Here is a 24,949-nt window from a genome sequence, read left to right as displayed (position 1 = left end):
TAGGCGGCCTGTCTCCCTAATATAGAGGAGGCCACATCGGGTGCAGAGGATGCAATAGATGATGTGTGTGGAGGTGCAGGTGAACTTTCCTCATTCCTGAAGAAGGGCTTATGCCCGAAACGTCGATTCTCCTGTTCCCTGGACGCTGCCTGACCTGCTGCGCTTTTCCAGCAACACATTTTCAGCGCTGAAGTCTATATACACCACATCCACTGCTCGACCATCTTTGACCTGTCTTGACACCTCCTCAAAGAACTCAATAAGATTTGTGAGGCATGACCTACCCCTCACAAAGCCATGCTGACTGCCTTTAATCACACTATGTATTGTCACTACAGCATTGGACTCTTCAGTCACAAGCGACGTTGCTTCAGGGAAGCAGAAAGCTAGAACAATGAGGATACAACCCATGGTCAGCCATGACTGAAAAGAGCCTCACTATCTACTTTGGTCACAAAACAGGAAGGCAGATTATGATCTGAATGGTGGCAGTTTAGGAAAAGGTGAGGTGCAATGAGACCTGCGTGTCATGGTGGAACAGTTGCTGAAGGTTGGTATGGGGGTGCAGCGGGCAGCGAGGAAGGCTAATGGCATGTTCTCCATCACAGCGAGACGATTGGAGTATCGGAGTAGGGATGTCTTGCTGCAGTTACACAGGGCCTTGGTGAGGCCACACCTTGAGTATTGTGTACAGTTTTGATCTCCTAGTCTGAGGAAGGACGTTCTTGCTATTGAGAGAGTTCAGTGAAGGTTCACCAGACTGATTCCTGGGATGGTAGGACTGACATATGAGGAAAAACTGGATAGATTGGGCTCCTACTCACAGGAATGTAGAAGAGCGAGGGAGAAACATATAAAATTGTGATGGGACTGTCCAGGCTAGATGTGAGAAGAATGTTCTTGATGTTGGGGAGGTTCAGAACAAGGGGTCACAGTCTACGAATAAGGGGTAAGCCATTTAGGACTGAGATGAGGAAGAATTTCTTCACCCAGAGAGTTGGGAACCTGTGGAATTCTCTCACAGAGGAAGCTGTTGGGGCCAGTTCATTCGATGTATTCAAGAGGGAGCTGGACGTGCTCCTTGTGGCTAAAGGGGTATGGGGAGAGGGTGGGAATGGGATACTGAGACTGCATGATCAGCCGTGATCATATTGAATGGTGGTACAGGCTCAAAGGGCTGATTGGCCTCTTCCTGCACCAATTTTCTATGTTTCCAAACCATGAGATACAAACAAGTGAACAATTCACCGTTCCCTCCAGTACTAGGCCCTTTGAAAGTAGACAGATTTGTCACTGCATTGTGAATATGTCACATCGAGGAATACTGCAAGAAGCAGATCGATAATATCAAACAGCATGAGATAACATGAAGGAGCAGATAAATCAGGTCTGAATATCCCTGACTCCAATCAGGCCTAAAGCAGACCGAGGTACAAAAAAGACTACAGCAGAATTCCAGTCCCTTAAGGCATCTGATGTATATTGTTGCTCAACAATGAGCCGCTCAGTCACCATCACGCACAAGAGTATGAGCTCCTCAGGGTTACACTTGTTGACAATGTGATAAGGTGATGGTTGACACCAGGTTCCTACCTGACACAGTGCAGCTTCAAGCAGAGACTGCTTCAAGACGGAAATGTTGCACACGTGCTCCCACTGTTTATTCAGTTCCTCCATCTGAGCTTTCAGCCAGACACAGTTGACACCTGTGTTTTTGTTCAGCTCCCTGAAGGTACGTTTCAGAGCCCTCACACAACTGGCCCGTTTGCCCAACTCCTTCTGAAAGACCTGCAGATGGACCCAGACAGAACTGAATCTGAAACTTTAGCTGTTTATCAACCAGAAGTAAGTCTTAATATTCACAGCACTCATCTGACCATGAGCTAAAAGTATGATAGAAAGTACAACAGAAATAGATAAAAAGTCCAGTTCTAAATGACTCGCGTGGCTTTGACTGAAGTGATTATTGACTCTGGGAGTCGGGGACTTTGTGAAACAGCAGCTGACATTTTGAAATTCTGACAGTGATTTCAGACAAAGAAATGAAGTGGCAATGTTGCTCAGGCCTGAGATTCCTGGAGGCTTCCACTTGGCATCTATTGGCAGCTTACAATGCTCATCGTTTTTAACAGGTTTTAAGACAAAATTCTGCCTTCAAGAATAAGTCAATGGCACAGGGAAACTTTTTTTTTATTATTTCTGGGACATGCATTTATAGCCTGTCCCTAGTTGCCCCTTGACAAGGTGGGGGTGAGCTGCCTTCTTGAACCACTGCAGTCCATGTGCTGTGGGTAGATCCACAATGTCATTAAGGAGGGAATTCCAGGATTTTGACCCAGCGACACTGAAGGAATGGCAGTGTCATAGTGGAAGGATTCCACCAACACAACATGGTGAGCAGTCGTGTGTATTTGAATGAGACTGCAGCTACTCTGGCGAGGAGTTGATTAGTAAATTTGCAAATGACAGTAGGGTCAGCAGAGTTGGGTAGTGCTGAAGGATGTTACAGGTTATAGAGGGACATAGATAAGCTGCAGAACTGGGCTGAGACATGGTAAATAGAGTTTAATGTGGTAAAGTGTGAGGTAGTTCACTTTGGAAGAAGTAACAGGAATGCAGAGTACTGGGCTAATGGTAAAATTCTTGGCAGTGTAGATGAGCAGAGAGATCTCAGTGTCCAGGTGTGTAAATCCCTGAAAGTTGTGACCTAGTTTGATAGAGCAAAAGAAGGCATATGGTGTGTTGGTGTTTATTGGTAGTGGGATTGAGTTTCGGAGCCATGAGGTCATGTTGCAGCTGTACAAAACTCTGGTGCGGCCACATTTAGAGTATTGCATACAGTTCTGGTCACTGCATTATAGGAAGGATGTGGAAGCTTCGGAAAGGGTTCAGAGGAGATTTACGAGGATGTTGCCTGGTATGAATGCAGGGTCTTATGAGGAAAGGCTGAGGGAACTGAGACTGTTTTCATTAGTGAGAAGAAGGTTGAGAGGTGACTTAATAGAGACATATAAGATAATCAGAGGGTCAGATAGGGTGAACAGGGAGAGCCTTTTACCAAGTATGGTGACGGCGAGCACGAGGGATCATAGCTTTAAATTGAGGGGTGATAGATATAGGACAGATGTCAGAGGTAGTTTCTTTACTCAGAGGAGGAGGGACGTGAAACGCACTGCCTGCAACAGTAATAGACTTGCTAACTTTAAGGGCTTTTAAATGATCATTGGATAAACATATGGATGAAAATGGAATAATATAAGTTAGGTGGGCTTCAGAATGATTCCTGAAGAAGGGCCTGTGCCCGAAACGTCGAATCTCCTGTTCCCTGGATGCTGCCTGACCTGCTGTGCTGTTCCAGCAATAAAGTTTCAACTTTGATCTCCAGCATCTGCAGACCTCACTTTCTCCTCTTCAGAATGGTTCCATAGATGAGCGCAACATTGAGGGCAGAAGGGCCTGTGCTGCGCTGTATTGCTCTGTTCTATGAATTAACTGTGGACAGACGTGGGGAGGTTTGTTGATCAGTTCTTCGGCATGGAGAGGGAGCAAATGTGTTGGAGGGTGAGTTGAAGGAGGGGTTGAGGGAGGTGGGAGATTGGCTGGGTGTTTGGGAGGAGAAGTTGGGAAAGGGGTCAGGTATTTAGGGTGGGGGAGGGGGTATGATGTGTATCTGGATGATAAATTCAGGCAATGAGTGCCTTCTTAAGAATATATGGGCGGCACGGTGGCACAGTGGTTAGCACTGCTGCCTCACAGCACCAGAGACCAGGGTTCAATTCCCGCCTCAGGCGACTGACTGTGTGGAGTTTGCACGTTCTCCCCGTGTCTGCGTGGGTTTCCTCCGGGTGCTCCGGTTTCCTCCCACAGTCACAAAGATGTGCAGGTCAGGTGAATTGGCCATGCTAAATTGCCCGTAGTGTTAGGTAAGGGGTAAATGTAGGGGTATGGGTGGGTTGCGCTTCGGTCGGTCGGTATGGACTTATTGGGCCGAAGGGCCTGTTTCCACACTGTAAGTAATCTAATATATAAAAGCCCTGTTCAGGGAAACTGTTTGCAGGAGTCAGAGATTAGAACATAGAACATAGAACATAGAACAATACAGCACAGAACAGGCCCTTCGGCCCACGATGTTGTGCCGAACTTCTAACCTAGATTAAGTACCCATCCATGTACCTATCCAAATGCCGCTTAAAGGTCGCCAATGATTCCGACTCTACCACTCCCACGGGCAGCGCATTCCATGCCCCCACCACTCTCTGGGTAAAGAACCCACCCCTGACATCTCCCCTATACCTTCCACCCTTCACCTTAAATTTATGTCCCCTTGTAACACTCTGTTGTACCCGGGGAAAAAGTTTCTAACTGTCTACTCTATCTATTCCTCTGATCATCTTATAAACCTCTATCAAGTCACCCCTCATCCTTCGCCGTTCCAACGAGAAAAGGCCGAGAACTCTCAACCTATCCTCGTACGACTTCCTCTCCATTCCAGGCAACATCCTGGTAAATCTTCTCTGCACCCTCTCCAAAGCTTCCACATCTTTCCTAAAGTGAGGCGACCAGAACTGCACACAGTACTCCAACTGTGGCCTAACCAAAGTCCTGTACAGCTGCAACATCACTTCACGACTCTTGAATTCAATCCCTCTGCTAATGAACGATAATACTCCATAGGCCTTCTTACAAACTCTATCCACCTGAGTGGCAACCTTCAAAGATCTATGTACATAGACGCCAAGATCCCTCTGTTCCTCCACCTGACTAAGAACCCTACCATTAACCCTGTATTCCGCATTCTTATTTGTTCTTCCAAAATGGACAACCTCACACTTGGCAGGGTTGAACTCCATCTGCCACTCCTCAGCCCAGCTCTGCATCATATCTAAGTCCCTCTGCAGCCGACAACAGCCCTCCTCACTGTCCACAACTCCACTAATCTTCGTATCATCTGCAAATTTACTGACCCACCCTTCGACTCCCTCATCTAAGTCATTAATAAAAATTACAAACAGCAGAGGACCCAGAACTGATCCCTGCGGAACTCCACTTGTAACTGGGCTCCAGGCTGAATATTTACCATCTACCACCACTCTCTGCCTTCGACCGGTTAGCCAGTTTTCTATCCAATTGGCCAAATTTCCCTCTATCCCATGCCTCCTGACTTTCCGCATAAGCCTACCATGGGGAACCTTATCAAATGCCTTACTAAAATCCATGTACACTACATCCACTGCTCTTCCCTCATCCACATGCTTGGTCACCTCCTCGAAGAATTCAATAAGACTTGTAAGGCAAGACCTACCCTTCACAAATCCGTGCTGGCTGTCCCTAATCAAGCAGTGTCTTTCCAGATACTCATAAATCCTATCCCTCAGTACCCTTTCCATTACTTTGCCTACCACAGAAGTAAGACTAACAGGCCTGTAATTCCCGGGGTTATCCCTATTCCCTTTTTTGAACAGGGGCACAACATTCGCTACTCTCCAGTCCCCTGGTACCACCCCCGTTGCCAGTGAAGACGAGAAGATCATTGCCAACGGTACTGCAATTTCCTCTCTTGCTTCCCACATAATCCTAGGATATATCCCGTCAGGCCCCGGGGACTTGTCTATCCTCAAGTTGTTCAAAATGTCCAACACATCTTCCTTCCTAACAGGTATCTCTTCTAGCTTACCAGTCCATTTCACACTCTCCTCTTCTACAATACGGTCCCTCTCGTTCGTAAATACTGAAGAGAAGTACTTGTTCAAGACCTCTCCTATCTCTTCCGACTCAATACACAGTCTCCCACTACTGTCCTTGATCGGACCTACCCTCGGATGGGGGAATTCCCTAGAGCTGTTTTTGGGAGATTTAAATTTGTGATGGATCTTCCCCATGGAATTGCCAAGCCCACAGTGTCTCTGAGCTTGGACAGTGAGCTCCATTGACTAACAGTGTGTAGGGACAGGATGGAAACAGCAGAGACATGAAGTGATGGATACACAATAAGAACATGAACAGTTACCTTGTGGTTCTCAATGAACGTTTTCACAGATTGGACGTCACCACTTACTCGGGCTTGCTCATTCAGTGTGACCTCTGCCCTGTACAACCAGTCCAACACCACCTGCAGAGATTCACTCAATCTACCCGAAGACAATAAAACTTCTTCAATCATGGACTGCCTGTAAAACCAGATAATACCCGTCAAGAATCAATGGAAACAACCAGCTACAGGGTCAGTGCTGAGGGAGCGCTGCACTGTCAGAGGGTCAGTGCTGAGGGAGCGCTGCACTATTGGAGGGTCAGTGCTGAGGGAGCACCACACTGTCGGAGGGTCAGTGCTGAGGGAGCGCTGCACTGTCAGAGGGTCAGTGTAGAGGGAGCGCTGCACTGTCGAAGGGTCAGTGCTGAGGGAGCGCTGCACTGTCGGAGGGTCAGTGCTGAGGGAGCGCTGCACTGTCGGAGGGTCAGTGCTGAGGGAGTGCCGCACTGTCAGAGGGTCAGTGCTGAGGGAGCACTGCACTGTCAGAGGGTCAGTGCTGAGGGAGCACCACACTGTCGGAGGGTCAGTGCTGAGGGAGCGCTGCACTGTCAGAGGGTCAGTGCTGAGGGAGCGCTGCACTGTCAGAGGGTCAGTGCTGAGGGAGCGCTGCACTGTCGGAGGGTCCGTGCTGAGGGAGCGCCGCACTGTCGGAGGGTCAGTGCTGATGGAGTGCCGCACTGTCGGAGGGTCAGTGCTGAGGGAGTGCTGCACTATCGGAGGGTCAGTGCTGAGGGAGCGCTGCACTGTCGGAGGGTCAGTGCTGAGGGAGTGCTGCACTATCGGAGGGTCAGTGCTGAGGGAGCGCTGCACTGTCGGAGGGTCCGTGCTGAGGGAGTGCCGCACTATGGAAGGGTCAGTGCAGACGGAGTGGGCACTGTCGGAGGGTCAATGCTGAGGGAGTGCCGCACTATGGGAGGGTCAGTGCAGACGGAGTGGGCACTGTCAGAGGGTCAGTGCAGAGGGAGCGCTGCACTATGGGAGGGTCAGTGCTGAGGGAGTACCGCACTGTCGGAGGGTCAGTGCTGAGGGAGTGGGCACTGTCGGAGGGTCAGTGTAGAGGGAGCGCTGCACTGTCAGAGGGTCAGTGTTGAGCAAGCGTTACACTGTTGCAGGGTCAGTGCTGAGGGAGTGCTGCATTGTCGGAGGGTCAATGTAAGGCAGTGTTGGAGATCTTGTGGTGCCTGTTGAGGGGCACTGAAGACAACATTTATCCCTGAACCAAGAGAATTGAAATCATTATCAGCACAAAAGAAAATGACACAGTATTTCCAACAAGGATACAGGACGTTCAAACAAGAAAGTCCCTCTCGTTAGTAATGTTTATTTTATTGCCACGTGGGACACCAGCATCATTGGCTGGGCCAGCATTTACTGCCCAGGAACCTATTCCGCTGTTTGAGAGACTGCGGGACTCCTGGAGGGTGTGCGGAAAATTGCTTTTCCTGAGGTGGCCTCGAACAGGAGAGGGGTCACTGGCTGTTTTTTGTCATTTACAATAATCTAGATGTTTGAAATTCTTGAGGTTGAGTGATTTTAGAGGGTCAGGAGGAAATCTGATTGAGCTCAAAAGTAAGAATGGTGTCTCATTGAGAGAAGAGATTTTTTTTTCAAAGTAGTTAAGGGGCTGAGTAAGCTCAGACGGACAGGAGGGTTTGCCTTACAGTCTGTAGGTTATTAATCTGAGACAATGAAGGATCTCAGCTCTGCTCATGTATATGGAAGAGTACATCATAGTTTTATCATCGAATCTCTACAGTGTGCAAACAGGCCATTTGGCCCAACAAGTTCACATCGACCCTCCGAAGAGTAACCCACCCAGACCCATTCTTCTACCCTATTACCGTAACCCACCCAGCCTGCACATCTCTGAACACTACGGGCAATTTAGCATGGCCAGTTCACCTAACCTGCACATCTTTGGACTTTGGGAGGAAACCGGAGCACCTGGAGGAAACCCACGCAGACACGGGGAGAATGTGCAAACTCCACACAGAGAGTCGCCCGAGGCTAGCATCGAACCCAGGTCCCTGGTGCTGTGAGGCAGCAGTGCTAACCACTGAGCCACTGTACCGCCCACATTGTTTTCAGGAACGATACAGGAAGAATCGGTTACACCAAAATTAAAGACTCAGGATAAGGGATTAATTCTTTGGTTCACATCACTGTAAAATGGTGGGGAATAGTCTGAAGTTCTGTTTTGCAGACCGATTCAAAATCTCTGTATTTCATGTTAAGATAGCTTCATTTCTTTGTGTGTAACAAATGTCTGTTCATGGAGAATATGCAGTGCCATTTGTCTGGGTTTCAGGGAATGATGACCACAGTAATGTCCAAAGTGATTTTTTTTCTCATTCGCACATGAGATGTGGGTGTCACTGGTTGGGCCGGTATTTATTACCCGTCCCTAATTGCCCCTTGTGAGGGTGGGGGTGAGCTGCCTTCCTGACCCGCTGCAGTTCACCTCCTTGAGTTGACCCACAATGCCTTTAGGAGGGAATTCTCAGACCTGGTGACAATGAAGGAATGGCGATATGTTTCCAAGTTAGGATAGTGAGTGGCTGGGAGGGGAACTTGCAGGGGGTGGTGTTCCCATGTATCTGCTGCCCTTGCCCTTCTAGATGGAAGTGGTCGTGGGTTTGGAAGGTGCTGCCTGAGGGTCTTTGGTAAATTTCTGTGTATGGCTTGATTTTCTGGACCAATTCATTGAGGAACCAAGTGGAGAACATGCAGTCCTAAACCAGGTACTATGTAATGCGAAAGAAATAAGTGGATGGATTCAAACAGAGAAACTGATTGGCAGACGGGAAACCAAGGTGGACTAAATGGGTCGTTGACCAAATGGCAGACAGTGTGCAGTGCTGCGTTCCAGGGTTCACTGAGGTCCCCACCACTGGGTCCCTTGTTGTTTGTGATTTATATAAATGATGTGGATGAAATGTTGATGATGGAAAGATTGGTCTGGTGGATGTCAGTGAGTAGGAAGGTCTTTGGTTACAGAACAGTATGACCCAGTTGGTCAGGTGGATAGATCAGTGGCAGATGGAATTTGAGCTTGATAAATGTGAAGTGATGCACTTTGAAAGAAGATGAGGGAATATTCAATGTCAGGGTACTCGGAAGCTCAGAGGGATCTTGGAGTGTTTATCCACAGATCCCTGAATGTGAATCAATACCTGCACAGAGATTTTCCATTCAGGCTGTTCCAGTGTTCACTCAGGTCTGTCACCAGCTCCTGCAGATCTTCCCGGTCGCCTGGATGTTCTGCTTTGTCCATTAGCGCCTTCCCGATTCTCAATGTCACTTCATAAACTGCCCTTTTCCCTCGCAGCTCTTTCATTAATTCCTGAATTCAAAAGCCAACAATTCTTACATTTTCACATTTAAAATAATGTTTGTGGGACACTGTGACAGTGAACAGGACACATGGGGAGTGAACATAGAACATTCCAGAGTGGTACAGATCCTTCGGCCCTCGATGTTGCTCTGACCTGTGAAAACAATCTGAAGCCTATCTAACCTACACTATTCCATTCTCATCCATATATTTATCCAATGACCATTTAAATGTCCTTAGTGTTGGCAAGTCTACCACTGTTGCAGGCAGTACGTTCCACCCCCCAAATACTCTGAGTAAAGAACCTGCCTCTGACATCTGTCTTAAATCTCTCACCCCTCAATTTGTAGTTATGTCCCCTCGTACAAGCTGATGTCATCATCCTAGGAAAAAGTCTTTCACTGTCTACCCTATCTAATCCTCTGACCATCTTGTATGTCTCTATCAAATCCCCCCTTAGCCTTCTTCTTTCCAATGAGAACACACCCAAGTCCCTCAGCCTTTCCTCATAAGATCTTCCCTCCAGACCAGGCAACATCCTGGTAAATTTCCTCTGCACCTTTTCCAATGCTTCCACATCCTTCCCAAAATATGGGGACCAGAACTGTACACAATATTCCAAGTGAGGCCGCACTAACGTTTTGTATAGTTGCAGCATAACATCATGACTCCAGAACTCAATCCTACCAATGAAAGCTAACACACCGTATGCCTTCTTAACAGCACTATCCACCTGGGTGGCAACTTTCAGGGATCTATGTACATGGACTCCAAGATCCCTCTGCACATCCACACTACCAAGAATCTTTCCATTGACCCAGTAATCTGCCTTCCTGTTATTCTTCCCAAAGCGCGTCACCTCACATTTATTTTCCCTGATCCTATTTGCCAATGACTTCTCATGGACAGAGATTTAACTTTAGTAAACCACAGCTCCCTCACTCAACCACTTCCTCCATGCCTGACAGATGTCAGAGGCAGGTTCCTTACTCAGAGAGGGGTAAGGGCGTGGAATGCCCGACCTGCTAATGTAGTCAACTCAGCCACATTAGGGAGATTTAAACAATCCTTAGATAAGCACATGGATGATGATGGGATAGTGTAGGGGGATGAGCTGAGAATAGTTCACAGGTCAGCGCAACACCGAGGGACGAAGGGCCAGTTCTGCGCTGGATTGTTCTATGTTGAAACAGTGAATGGGTTTATGGGGAGTGAATAGGGTACACGGAGTGAACGGGGCACACGGAGTGAATGGGCACACGGAGTGAACGGGGCACACGCAAAGTGACCGGGGCACACGCAAAGTGACCGGGGCACACGGAGTGAACAGGGCACACGGAACATGAACAGGGCACACGGAAAGTGAACAGGGCACATGGATTGAATGGTTCACACGCAAAGTGACCGGGGCACACAGAGTGAACAGGGCAGACGGAAAGTGAACGGGGCACACGGAAAGTGAACAGGGCACACGGAGTGAACAGGGCACACAGAGTGAACAGGGCACACGGAAAGTGAATGGGACACACGCAAAGTGAACGGGGCACACGGAAAGTAAACAGGGCACACGGAGTGAACAGGGCACACAGAAAGTGAACAGGGCACACGGAAAGTGAATGGGGCACACGCAAAGTGAACAGGGCACACGGAAAGTGAACAGGGCACACGGAAAGTGAATGGGGCACACGGAGTGAACGGGGCACACGGAAAGAGGACGTGGCACACGGAGTGAACGGGGCACACGGAAAGTGAACAGGGCACACGGAAAGTAAACGGGGCACACGGAGTGAACGGGGCACACGGAAAGAGGACGTGGCACACGGAAAGTGAACCAGGCACACGGAAAGTGAACAGAGCACACGGAAAGTAAACGGGGCACACGGAGTGAACGGGGCACACGGAAAGAGGACGTGGCACATGGAAAGTGAACGGGGCACACGGAAAGTGAACCAGGCACACGGAAAGTGAACAGAGCACACGGAAAGTGAACAGGAAACACGGAAAGTGAACGGGGCACACGCAAAGTGAACGGGGCACACGGAAAGTGAACGGGGCACACGGAAAGTGAACGGAGCAAACGCAAAGTGAATGGGGCACACGGAAAGTGAACCAGGCACACGGAAAGTGAACAGAGCACACGGAAAGTAAACGGGGCACACGGAAAGTGAACCAGGCACACGGAAAGTGAACCAGGCACACGGAAAGTGAACAGAGCACACGGAAAGTGAACAGGAAACACGGAAAGTGAACGGGGCACACGCAAAGTGAACGGGGCACACGGAAAGTGAACGGAGCAAACGCAAAGTGAATGGGGCACACGGAAAGTGAACAGGGCACACGGAACGTGAACGGGGCACACGGAAAGTGAACGGAGCACATGGATTGAACCATTCACACGCAAAGTGAACCGGGCACACAGAGTGAACGGGGCACACGGATTGAACGGGGCACACGGAAAGTGAACAGGGCACACAGAGTGAACGGGGCACACGGAGTGAACGGGGCACACGGAAAGTGAACAGGGCACACGGAAAGTGAATGGGGCACACGGAAAGTGAACAGGGCACACGGAAAGTGAACAGAGCACACGGAAAGTGAACAGGAAACACGGAAAGTGAACGGGGCACACGCAAAGTGAACGGGGCACACAGAGAGAATGCGGCACACGGAAAGTGAACAGGGCACACGGAGTAAACGGGGCACATGGAAAGTGAACGGGGCACACGGAAAGTGAACGGGGCACAGGCAAAGTGAACGGGGCACACGGAGTGAACGGGGCACACAGAAAGTGAATGGGGCACACGGAAAATGAACAGGGCACACGGAACGTGAACAGGGCACACGGAAAGTGAACGGAGCACATGGATTGAACCGTTCACACGCAAAGTGAACCGGGCACACAGAGAGAACGGGGCACACGGATTGAACGGGGCACACGGAAAGTGAACGGGACACACGGAAAGTGAACAGGGCACACGGAAAGTGAACTCGGCACATGGAGTGAACGGGGCACATAGAAAGTAAACGTGGCACACGGAAAGTGAACGGGGCACACGGAGTGAACAGGGCACACAGAAAGTGAACGGGGCACACGGAAAGTGAACGGGGCACATGGAAAGTGAACAGGACACAGGGACTGAACGGGGCACACGCAAAGTGAACCGGGCACACGGAAAGTGAACGGGGCACACGGAAAGTGAATAGGGCAAACGCAAAGTGAATGGGGCACACGGAAAGTGAACGGGGCACACGGAACGTGAACGGGGCAAACGGAAAGTGAACGGGGCACATGGAGTGAACAGGGCACACAGAAAGTGAACGGGGCACACGGAACGTGAACAGAGCACACGGAAAGTGAACAGGAAACACGGAAAGTGAACGGGGCACACGCAAAGTGAATGAGGCACACGGAACATGATCAGGGCACTCGCAAAGTGAATGGGGCACACGCAAAGTGAACAGGATACACGGACTGAACGGGGCACTCACAAAGTGAACCGGGCACACGGAAAGTGAACGGGGCACACAGAAAGTGAACGGGGCACACGGAAATTGAACCAGGCACACGGAAAGTGAACAGAGCACACGGAAAGTGAACAGGAAACACGGAAAGTGAACGGGGCACACGCAAAGTGAATGAGGCACACGGAACATGAACAGGGCACACGCAAAGTGAATGGGGCACACGCAAAGTGAACAGGATACACGGACTGAACGGGGCACTCGCAAAGTGAACCGGGCACACGGAAAGTGAACGGGGCACACAGAGTGAACAGGACACAGGGACTGAACGGGGCACACGCAAAGTGAACTGGGCACACGGAAAGTGAACGGGGCACACGGAAAGTGAACAGGGCAAACGCAAAGTGAATGGGGCACACGGAAAGTGAACAGGGCACACGGAACGTGAACGGGGCACACGGAAAGTGAACGGAGCACATGGATTGAACCATTCACACGCAAAGTGAACCGGGCACACAGAGAGAACGGGGCACACGGATTGAACGGGGCACACGGAAAGTGAACAGGGCACATGGAGTGAACGGGGCACACAGAAAGTGAACGGGGCACACGGAAAGTGAACAGGGCACACGGAAAGTGAACGGGGCACACGCAAAGTGACCGGGGCACACGCAAAGTGAACGGGGCACACGGAGTGAACGGGGCACACGGAAAGTGAACAGGGCACACACAAAGTGAATGGGGCACACGGAAAATGAACAGGGCACACGGAACGTGAACGGGGCACACGGAAAGTGAACAGAGCACATGGATTGAACCGTTCACACGCAAAGTGAACCGGGCACACAGAGAGAACGGGGCACACGGATTGAACGGGGCACACGGAAAGTGAACGGGACACACGGAAAGTGAACAGGGCACACGGAAAGTGAACTCGGCACATGGAAAGTGAACGGGGCACATGGAGTGAACAGGGCACACGGAACGTGAACGGGGCACATGGAAAGTGAACGGGGCACATGGAGTGAACAGGGCACACGGAACGTGAACGGGGCACATGGAAAGTGAACAGGGCACACGGAACGTGAACGGGGCACACGGAAAGTGAACGGGGCACACGGAAAGTGAACGGGGCACACGGAAAGTGAACCAGGCACACGGAAAGTGAACAGGAAACACGGAAAGTGAACGGGGCACACGCAAAGTGAATGAGGCACACAGAACATGAACAGGGCACACGGAAAGTGAATGGGGCACACGTAAATTGAACAGGACACAGGGACTGAACGGGGCACATGCAAAGTGAACCGGGCACACGCAAAGTGAACGGGGCACACGGAAAGTGAACAGGGCAAACGCAAAGTGAATGGGGCACACGGAAAGTGAACAGGGCACACGGAACGTGAACGGGGCACACGGAAAGTGAACGGGGCACATGGAGTGAACAGGGCACACAGAAAGCGAACGGGGCACACGGAAAGCGAACGGGGCACACGGAAAGTGAACCAGGCACACGGAAAGTGAACAGAGCACACGGAAAGTGAACAGGAAACACGGAAAGTGAACGGGGCACACAGAGTGAACAGGACACAGGGACTGAACGGGGCACACGCAAAGTGAACTGGGCACACGGAAAGTGAACGGGGCACACGGAAAGTGAACAGGGCAAACGCAAAGTGAATGGGGCACACGGAAAGTGAACAGGGCACACGGAACGTGAACGGGGCACACGGAAAGTGAACGGAGCACATGGATTGAACCATTCACACGCAAAGTGAACCGGGCACACAGAGAGAACGGGGCACACGGATTGAACGGGGCACACGGAAAGTGAACAGGGCACATGGAGTGAACGGGGCACACAGAAAGTGAACGGGGCACACGGAAAGTGAACAGGGCACACGGAAAGTGAACGGGGCACACGCAAAGTGACCGGGGCACACGCAAAGTGAACGGGGCACACGGAGTGAACGGGGCACACGGAAAGTGAACAGGGCACACACAAAGTGAATGGGGCACACGGAAAATGAACAGGGCACACGGAACGTGAACGGGGCACACGGAAAGTGAACAGAGCACATGGATTGAACCGTTCACACGCAAAGTGAACCGGGCACACAGAGAGAACGGGGCACACGGATTGAACGGGGCACACGGAAAGTGAACGGGACACACGGAAAGTGAACAGGGCACACGGAAAGTGAACTCGGCACATGGAAAGTGAACGGGGCACATGGAGTGAACAGGGCACACGGAACGTGAACGGGGCACATGGAAAGTGAACGGGGCACATGGAGTGAACAGGGCACACGGAACGTGAACGGGGCACATGGAAAGTGAACAGGGCACACGGAACGTGAACGGGGCACACGGAAAGTGAACGGGGCACACGGAAAGTGAACGGGGCACACGGAAAGTGAACCAGGCACACGGAAAGTGAACAGGAAACACGGAAAGTGAACGGGGCACACGCAAAGTGAATGAGGCACACAGAACATGAACAGGGCACACGGAAAGTGAATGGGGCACACGTAAATTGAACAGGACACAGGGACTGAACGGGGCACATGCAAAGTGAACCGGGCACACGCAAAGTGAACGGGGCACACGGAAAGTGAACAGGGCAAACGCAAAGTGAATGGGGCACACGGAAAGTGAACAGGGCACACGGAACGTGAACGGGGCACACGGAAAGTGAACGGGGCACATGGAGTGAACAGGGCACACAGAAAGCGAACGGGGCACACGGAAAGCGAACGGGGCACACGGAAAGTGAACCAGGCACACGGAAAGTGAACAGAGCACACGGAAAGTGAACAGGAAACACGGAAAGTGAACGGGGCACACGCAAAGTGAATGAGGCACACGGAACATGAACAGGGCACACGCAAAGTGAATGGGGCACACGCAAAGTGAACAGGATACACGGACTGAACGGGGCACTCGCAAAGTGAACCGGGCACACGGAAAGTGAACGGGGCACACAGAGTGAACAGGGCACACAGAAAGTGAATGTGGCACACGGAAAGTGAATGGGGCACACGGAAAGTGAACGGGGCACACGGAATGTGAACGGGGCACACGGAAAGTGAACGGAGCACATGGATTGAACCATTCACACGCAAAGTGAACCGGGCACACGGATTGAACGGGGCACACGGATTGAACGGGGCACACGGAAAGTGAACAGGGCACACGGAGTGAACGGGGCACACGGAAAGTGAACAGGGCACACGGAACGTGAATGGGGCACACGCAAAGTGACCGGGGCACACGCAAAGTGAATGGGACACACGGAGTGAACGGGGCACACGGAAAGTGAACAGGGCACACGCAAAGTGAATGGGGCACACGGAAAATGAACAGGGCACACGGACGTGAACGGGGCACACGGAAAGTGAACGGGGCACATGGAGCGAACAGGGCACACAGAAAGTGAACGGGGCACACGGAGAAAACAGGGCACACGGAAAATGAACGGGGCACATGGAGTGAACAGGGCACACGGAACGTGAACGGGGCATACGCAAAGTGAACAGGGCACTGTGGTGTAAAATTATGTCCCAATACATGTGTGAATCTAACCGGAATGGAGGTGTTGCTTAGTCCCGTGTGAATCTTATTACACACCTCCCCGTGTGAATCTTCTTATCTGTATGTAACCAGAATGGAATGTGTTTTTTAGCCTTGCTCTGCTGTTCACATGAATGTTTATATCTGGAAAAGAGTATATCAGCTGGAAAAGTCTCCAGTTCGGTGAGTCTGCTCCGGGGTTGCGTTTAACCGCCGAGCGTGGGTTGTTGGCAACCGCTCTACGAGAACTGACGGCTCCCAGTTCCGGTAACATGTAGAGTGAGTATAAACCAGACCCGTTGTAAGTACGAGACCTGGTTGTGGCGACGCTGCGGGGAATAAAACACTTATATTCTAGCAGACTCGCCTCTTGGCTGTTTGTTCTGTGTCAGACGACTTTCCTGCGAGCCTGGTCCTTGACCTTGAGAATTTTTTAAAACAGGCACACGCAAAGTAAACGGGGCACATGGAGTGAACAGGGCACACAGAAAGTGAACAGGGCACACGGAAAGTGAACAGGGCACACGGAAAGTGAATGGATGACACGGAAATTGAACGGGGTACACGGAGAGTGAACTAAACACATGGATTGAACCGTTCACACGCAAAGTGAACCGGACACACAGAGAGAACGGGGCACACGGATTGAACAAGGCACACGGAAAGTGAACGGGGCACACAGAGGGAACGGGGCACACGGAGTGAACAGGGCACATGGAAAGTGAACGGGGCACACGGAAAGTGAACGGGGCACACGGAAAGTGAACAGGGCACACGGAACGTAAACGGGGCACACAGAGTGAACGTGGCACACAGAAAGAGAAAGGGTACATGGATAGTGAACGGGGCATACGCAAAGTGAACCAGGCACACAGAGTGAACGGGGGACACGGAGTGAACGGGGCACACGGAAAGTAAACGGGGCACACGGTGTGAACAGGGCACACGGAGTGAACATGGGCACATGGAATGTGAACGGGGCACACGCAAAGTGAACGGTGCACACGGAAAGTAAACAGGGCACACGCAAAGTGAATGGGGCACACGGAAAATGAACAGGGCACACGGAGTGAACAGGGCACACGCAAAATGAACAGGGCACAAGGAGTGAACAGGGCACACGCAAAGTGAACGGGGCACACGGAGTGAACGGGGCACACGGAGTGAACAGGGCACATGGAAAGTGAACGGGGCACACGGAAAGTGAACAGGGCACACGCAAAGTGAACGGGGCACGCGGAAAGTGAACGAGGCACACGGAGTGAACAGGGCACACGGAAAGTGAACGGGGCACACGGAGTGAACAGGGCACACGCAAAATGAACAGGGCACACGGAGTGAACAGAGCACACGCAAAGTGAACGGGGCACACGGAGTGAACGGGGCACACGGAGTGAACAGGGCACATGGAAAGTGAACGGGGCACACGGAAAGTGAACGAGGCACACGGAGTGTACGGGGCACACGTAGTGAACAGGGCGCACAGAAAGTGAACAGGGCACACGGAACGTAAACGGGGCACACGGAGTGAACGTGGCACACGCAAAGTGAACGGGGCACACAAAAAGTGAATGGGGCACACAGAAAGTGAATGAGGAACACGGAGTGAACAGGGTACACGGAAAGTGAACGGGGCACACGCAAAGTGAACGGGGCACACACAAAGTGAACCAGGCACACAGAGTGAACGGGGCACACGGAGTGAACATGGCACACGGAGAGTGAACATGGCACACGGAGAGTGAACGGGGCACACGGAAAGTAAACGGGGCACATGGTGTGAACAGGGCACACGGAGTGAACATGGGCACATGGAATGTGAACGGGGCACACGCAAAGTGAACAGGAAACACGGAAAGTGAACGGGGCACACGGAAAATGAACGGGGCACACGGAGTGAACGGGGCACACGGAAAGTAAACGGGGCACACGGTGTGAACAGGGCACACGGAGTGAACATGGGCACATGGAATGTGAACGGGGCACACGCAAAGTGAACAGGAAACACGGAGAGTGAACAGGGCACTCGGAAAGTGAACGGGGCACACGGAAAATGAACGGGGCACACGGAGTGAACAGGGCACACGGAGTGAACATGGGCACATGGAATGTGAACGGGGCACACGCAAAGTGAACGGGGCACACACAAAGTGAATGGGGCACACGGAGTGAACGGGCCACACGGAGAGTGAACAGGGCACACGGAAAGTGAACGGGGCACACGGAAAGTGAATGAGGAACACGGAGTGAACAGGGCACACGGAAAGTGAACCAGGCACACGGAAAGTGAACGGGGCACACGCAAAGTGAATGGGGCGCACGCAAAGTGAATAGGACACACGGACTGAACGGGGCACACGCAAAGTGAACCAGGCACACAGAGTTAACGGGGCACACGGAGTGAACGGGGCACACGGAGTGAACGTGGCACACGCAAAGTGAACCGGGCACACACAAAAGTGAATGGGGCACACGGAGTGAACGGGCCACACGGAGAGTGAACGGGGCACACGGAAAGTGAATGAGGAACACGGAGTGAACAGGTCACACGGAAAGTGAACGGGGCACACGCAATGTGAATGAGGCACACGCAAAGTGAACCAGGCACACGCAAAGTGAACCAGGCACACAGAGTGAACGGGGCACACGGAGAGTGAACGGGGCACACGGAGAGTGAACAGGGCGCACGGAAAGTGAACAGGGCACACGGAACGTAAACGGGGCACACGGAGTGAACGTGGCACACGGAAAGTGAATGGGGCACATGGAACGTGAATGGGGCACACGGAAAGTGAACGGGGCACACGGAGTGAATGGGGCACACGGAAAATAAACGGGGCACACGGTGTGAACAGGGCACACGGAGTGAACATGGGCACATGGAATGTGAACGGGGCACACGCAAAGTGAACAGGAAACACGGAAGGTGAACGGGGCACACGCAAAGTGAACGGGGCACACGGAAAGTAAACGGGGCACACGGAAAGTGAATGGGGCTCACGGAAAGTGAACAGGAAACACGGAAAGTGAATGGGGCACACGGAGTGAATGGGGCACACGCAAAGTGAACGGGGCACACGCAAAGTGAACGGGGCACACGGAGTGAACGGGGCACACAGAGAGAACGGGGCACACGGATTGAACGGGGCACACGGAGTGAACGGGGCACACGGAGTGAACAGGGCACATGGAAAGTGAACAGGGCACACGGAAAGTGAACAGGGCACACGGAAAGTGAACGGGGCACACGGAACGCGAACGGGGCACACGGAAAGTGAACAGGGCACACGGAACGTGAACGGGGCACACGGAACGTGAACAGGGCACACGGAAAGTGAACAGGGCACACGGAAAGTGAACAGGGCACACGGAACGTGAACGGGGCACACGGAAAGTGAACGGGGCACATGGAGTGAACAGGGCACACAGAAAGCGAACGGAGCACACGGAAAGCGAACGGGGCACACGGAAAGTGAACCAGGCACACGGAAAGTGAACAGAGCACACGGAAAGTGAACAGGAAACACGGAAAGTGAACGGGGCACACGCAAAGTGAATGAGGCACACGGAACATGAACAGGGCACACGCAAAGTGAATGGGGCACACGCAAAGTGAACAGGATACACGGACTGAACGGGGCACTCGCAAAGTGAACCGGGCACACGGAAAGTGAACGGGGCACACAGAGTGAACAGGGCACACAGAAAGTGAATGTGGCACACGGAAAGTGAATGGGGCACACGGAAAGTGAACAGGGCACACGGAACGTGAACGGGGCACACGGAAAGTGAACGGAGCACATGGATTGAACCATTCACACGCAAAGTGAACCGGGCACACGGATTGAACGGGGCACACGGATTGAACGGGGCACACGGAAAGTGAACAGGGCACACGGAGTGAACGGGGCACACGGAAAGTGAACAGGGCACACGGAAAGTGAATGGGGCACACGCAAAGTGACCGGGGCACACGCAAAGTGAATGGGACACATGGAGTGAACGGGGCACACGGAAAGTGAACAGGGCACACGCAAAGTGAATGGGGCACACGGAAAATGAACAGGGCACACGGACGTTAACGGGGCACACGGAGAAAACAGGGCACACGGAAAATGAACGGGGCACATGGAGTGAACAGGGCACACGGAAAGTGAACAGGAAACATGGAAAGTGAACGAGGCACACGGAGTGAACGGGGCACACGGAGTGAAAGGGGCACACGCAAAGTAAACGGGGCACACGCAAAGTGAACAGGGCACACGGAAAGTGAACGGGGCACACTCAAAGTGAAAGGGGCACACGGAAAGTGAACGGGGCACACAGAAAGTGAACAGGGCACACGGAAAGTGAACGGATGATACGGAAATTGAACGGGGTACACGTAGAGTGAACTAAGCACATGGATTGAACCGTTCACACGCAAAGTGAACCGGACACACAGAGAGAACGGGGCACACGGATTGAACAGGGCACACGGAAAGTGAATGGGGCACACGGAAAGTGAACGGGGCACACGGAAAGTGAACAGGGCACACGGAAAGTGAACAGGGCACACGGAACGTAAACGGGGCACACGGAGTGAACGTGGCACACAGAAAGAGAAAGGGCACATGGATAGTGAACCAGGCACACAGAGTGAACGGGGGACACGGAGTGAACGGGGCACACGGTGTGAACAGGGCACACGGAGTGAACATGGGCACATGGAATGTGAACGGGGCACACGCAAAGTGAACGGTGCACACGGAAAATAAACGGGGCACACAGAAAGTGAATGGGGCTCACGGAAAGAGAACAGGAAACACGGAAAGTGAATGGGGCACACGCAAAGTGAACGGGGCACACGGGAAGTAAACAGGGCACACGCAAAGTGAATGGGGCACACGGAAAATGAACAGGGCACACGGAGTGAACAGGGCACACGCAAAATGAACAGGGCACACGGAGTGAACAGGGCACACGCAAAGTGAACGGGGCACACGGAGTGAACGGGGCACACAGAGTGAACGGGGCACCCGGAGTGAACAGGGCACACGGAAAGTGAACGGGGCACACGGAGTGAACAGGGCACACGCAAAATGAACAGGGCACACGGAGTGAACGGGGCACACGGAGTGAACAGGACACATGGAAAGTGAACGGGGCACACGGAAAGTGAACAGGGCACACAGAAAGTGAACAGGGCACACGGAAAGTGAACGGGGCACACGGAAAGTGAACGAGGCACATGGAGTGTACGGGGCACACGGAAAGAGAAAGGGCACATGGATAGTGAACGGGGCACATGGAAAGTGAACGAGGCACACGTAGTGAACAGGGCGCACGGAAAGTGAACAGGACACACGGAACGTAAACGAGGCACACGTAGTGAACAGGGCGCACGGAAAGTGAACAGGGCACACGTAACGTAAACGGGGCACACAGAAAGTGAACGGGGCACACGCAAAGTGAACGGGGCACACGCAAAGTGAACGGGGCACATGGAAAGTGAATGGGGCACACGGAGTGAACAGAGCACACGGATTGTGAACAAGAAACACGGAAAGTGAACGGGGCACACGGAGAGTAAATGGGGCACACGGAAAGTGAACGGGGCACACGGAGAGCAAATGGGGCACACGGAAAGTGAACGGGGCACACGGTGTGAACGGGGCACACAGAAAGTGAACGGGGCACACGCAAAGTGAACGGGGCACACGCAAAGTGAACGGGGCACATGGAAAGTGAATGGGGCACACGGAGTGAACAGAGCACACGGATTGTGAACAAGAAACACGGAAAGTGAACGGGGCACACGGAGAGTAAATGGGGCACACGGAAAGTGAACGGGGCACACGGAGAGCAAATGGGGCACACGGAAAGTGAACGGGGCACACGCAAAGTGAATGGGACACATGGAGTGAACGGGGCACACGGAAAGTGAACAGGGCACACGCAAAGTGAATGGGGCACACGGAAAATGAACAGGGCACACGGACGTTAACGGGGCACACGGAGAAAACAGGGCACACGGAAAATGAACGGGGCACATGGAGTGAACAGGGCACACGGAAAGTGAACAGGAAACATGGAAAGTGAACGAGGCACACGGAGTGAACGGGGCACACGGAGTGAAAGGGGCACACGCAAAGTAAACGGGGCACACGCAAAGTGAACAGGGCACACGGAAAGTGAACGGGGCACACTCAAAGTGAAAGGGGCACACGGAAAGTGAACGGGGCACACAGAAAGTGAACAGGGCACACGGAAAGTGAACGGATGATACGGAAATTGAACGGGGTACACGTAGAGTGAACTAAGCACATGGATTGAACCGTTCACACGCAAAGTGAACCGGACACACAGAGAGAACGGGGCACACGGATTGAACAGGGCACACGGAAAGTGAATGGGGCACACGGAAAGTGAACGGGGCACACGGAAAGTGAACAGGGCACACGGAAAGTGAACAGGGCACACGGAACGTAAACGGGGCACACGGAGTGAACGTGGCACACAGAAAGAGAAAGGGCACATGGATAGTGAACCAGGCACACAGAGTGAACGGGGGACACGGAGTGAACGGGGCACACGGTGTGAACAGGGCACACGGAGTGAACATGGGCACATGGAATGTGAACGGGGCACACGCAAAGTGAACGGTGCACACGGAAAATAAACGGGGCACACAGAAAGTGAATGGGGCTCACGGAAAGAGAACAGGAAACACGGAAAGTGAATGGGGCACACGCAAAGTGAACGGGGCACACGGGAAGTAAACAGGGCACACGCAAAGTGAATGGGGCACACGGAAAATGAACAGGGCACACGGAGTGAACAGGGCACACGCAAAATGAACAGGGCACACGGAGTGAACAGGGCACACGCAAAGTGAACGGGGCACACGGAGTGAACGGGGCACACAGAGTGAACGGGGCACCCGGAGTGAACAGGGCACACGGAAAGTGAACGGGGCACACGGAGTGAACAGGGCACACGCAAAATGAACAGGGCACACGGAGTGAACGGGGCACACGGAGTGAACAGGACACATGGAAAGTGAACGGGGCACACGGAAAGTGAACAGGGCACACAGAAAGTGAACAGGGCACACGGAAAGTGAACGGGGCACACGGAAAGTGAACGAGGCACATGGAGTGTACGGGGCACACGGAAAGAGAAAGGGCACATGGATAGTGAACGGGGCACATGGAAAGTGAACGAGGCACACGTAGTGAACAGGGCGCACGGAAAGTGAACAGGACACACGGAACGTAAACGAGGCACACGTAGTGAACAGGGCGCACGGAAAGTGAACAGGGCACACGTAACGTAAACGGGGCACACAGAAAGTGAACGGGGCACACGCAAAGTGAACGGGGCACATGGAAAGTGAATGGGGCACACGGAGTGAACAGAGCACACGGATTGTGAACAAGAAACACGGAAAGTGAACGGGGCACACGGAGAGTAAATGGGGCACACGGAAAGTGAACGGGGCACACGGAGAGCAAATGGGGCACACGGAAAGTGAACGGGGCACACGGTGTGAACGGGGCACACAGAAAGTGAACGGGGCACACGCAAAGTGAACGGGGCACACGCAAAGTGAACGGGGCACATGGAAAGTGAATGGGGCACACGGAGTGAACAGAGCACACGGATTGTGAACAAGAAACACGGAAAGTGAACGGGGCACACGGAGAGTAAATGGGGCACACGGAAAGTGAACGGGGCACACGGAGAGCAAATGGGGCACACGGAAAGTGAACGGGGCACACGGTGTGAACGGGGCACACAGAAAGTGAACGGGGCACACGCAAAGTGAACGGGGCACACGCAAAGTGAACGGGGCACACGGAAAGTGAATGGGGCACACGGAGTGAACAGAGCACACGGATTGTGAACAAGAAACATGGAAAGTGAACGGGGCACACGGAGAGTAAATGGGGCACACGGAAAGTGAACGGGGCACACGGTGTGAACGGGGCACACGGAGTGAACAGGGCACATGGAACGTGAACGGGACACATGGAGTGAACAGGGCACATGGAAAGTGAATGGGGCACACGGAAAGTGAACGCGGCACACAGAAAGTAAACAGAGCACACGGTGTGAACAGGGCACACGGAGTGAACATGGGCACACGGAATGTGAACGGGGCACACGCAAAGTGAACAGGAAACACGGAAAGTGAACGGGGCACACGGAAAGTAAACGGGGCACACAGAAAGTAAACGGGGCACACAGAAAGTGAACAGGAAACATGGAAAGTGAATGGGGCACACGGAGTGAACGGGGCACACAGAAAGAGAAAGGGCACATGGATAGTGAACGGGGCACACGCAAAGTGAACGGGGCACACACAAAGTGAATGGGGCACACGGAGTGAACGGGCCACACGGAGAGTGAACGGGGCACACGGAGTGAACGGGACACACGGAGAGTGAACGGGGCACACGGAGTGAACGGGCCACACGGAGAGTGAACGGGGCACACGGAGTGAACGGGACACACGGAAAGTGAATGGGGCACATGGAACGTGAATGGGGCACACGGAAAGTGAACGG

The 24,949-nt window shown here is 52.6% G+C and overlaps 1 protein-coding gene across 1 annotated transcript in view; it reads right to left on the bottom strand.

Moving 5' to 3' along the window:
• LOC148145920 (microtubule-actin cross-linking factor 1, isoforms 6/7-like) overlaps nucleotides 1–24,949 on the bottom strand; it is a 165,616-nt gene that overhangs the window by 77,224 nt on the left and 63,443 nt on the right. The window contains exons 4-6 of the mRNA XM_087999756.1: nucleotides 9,202–9,371; nucleotides 6,008–6,167; nucleotides 1,594–1,788 (exon numbers count right to left, since the gene is read on the bottom strand). Of these exons, the coding sequence (XP_087855882.1) occupies nucleotides 1,594–1,788; nucleotides 6,008–6,167; nucleotides 9,202–9,371 (525 nt within the window). The remainder of the gene's footprint in view (nucleotides 1–1,593; nucleotides 1,789–6,007; nucleotides 6,168–9,201; nucleotides 9,372–24,949) is intronic.

The sequence above is a fragment of the Chiloscyllium plagiosum genome, unplaced genomic scaffold (assembly GCF_037043375.1).
Source record: "Chiloscyllium plagiosum isolate Xiang-an unplaced genomic scaffold, Cpla_swu_hap1 HiC_scaffold_23, whole genome shotgun sequence".
Lineage (NCBI taxonomy): Eukaryota > Metazoa > Chordata > Chondrichthyes > Orectolobiformes > Hemiscylliidae > Chiloscyllium > Chiloscyllium plagiosum.
Note: the sequence above shows the minus strand (reverse complement) of the source record. Positions and strands in the feature narration are given on the sequence as shown.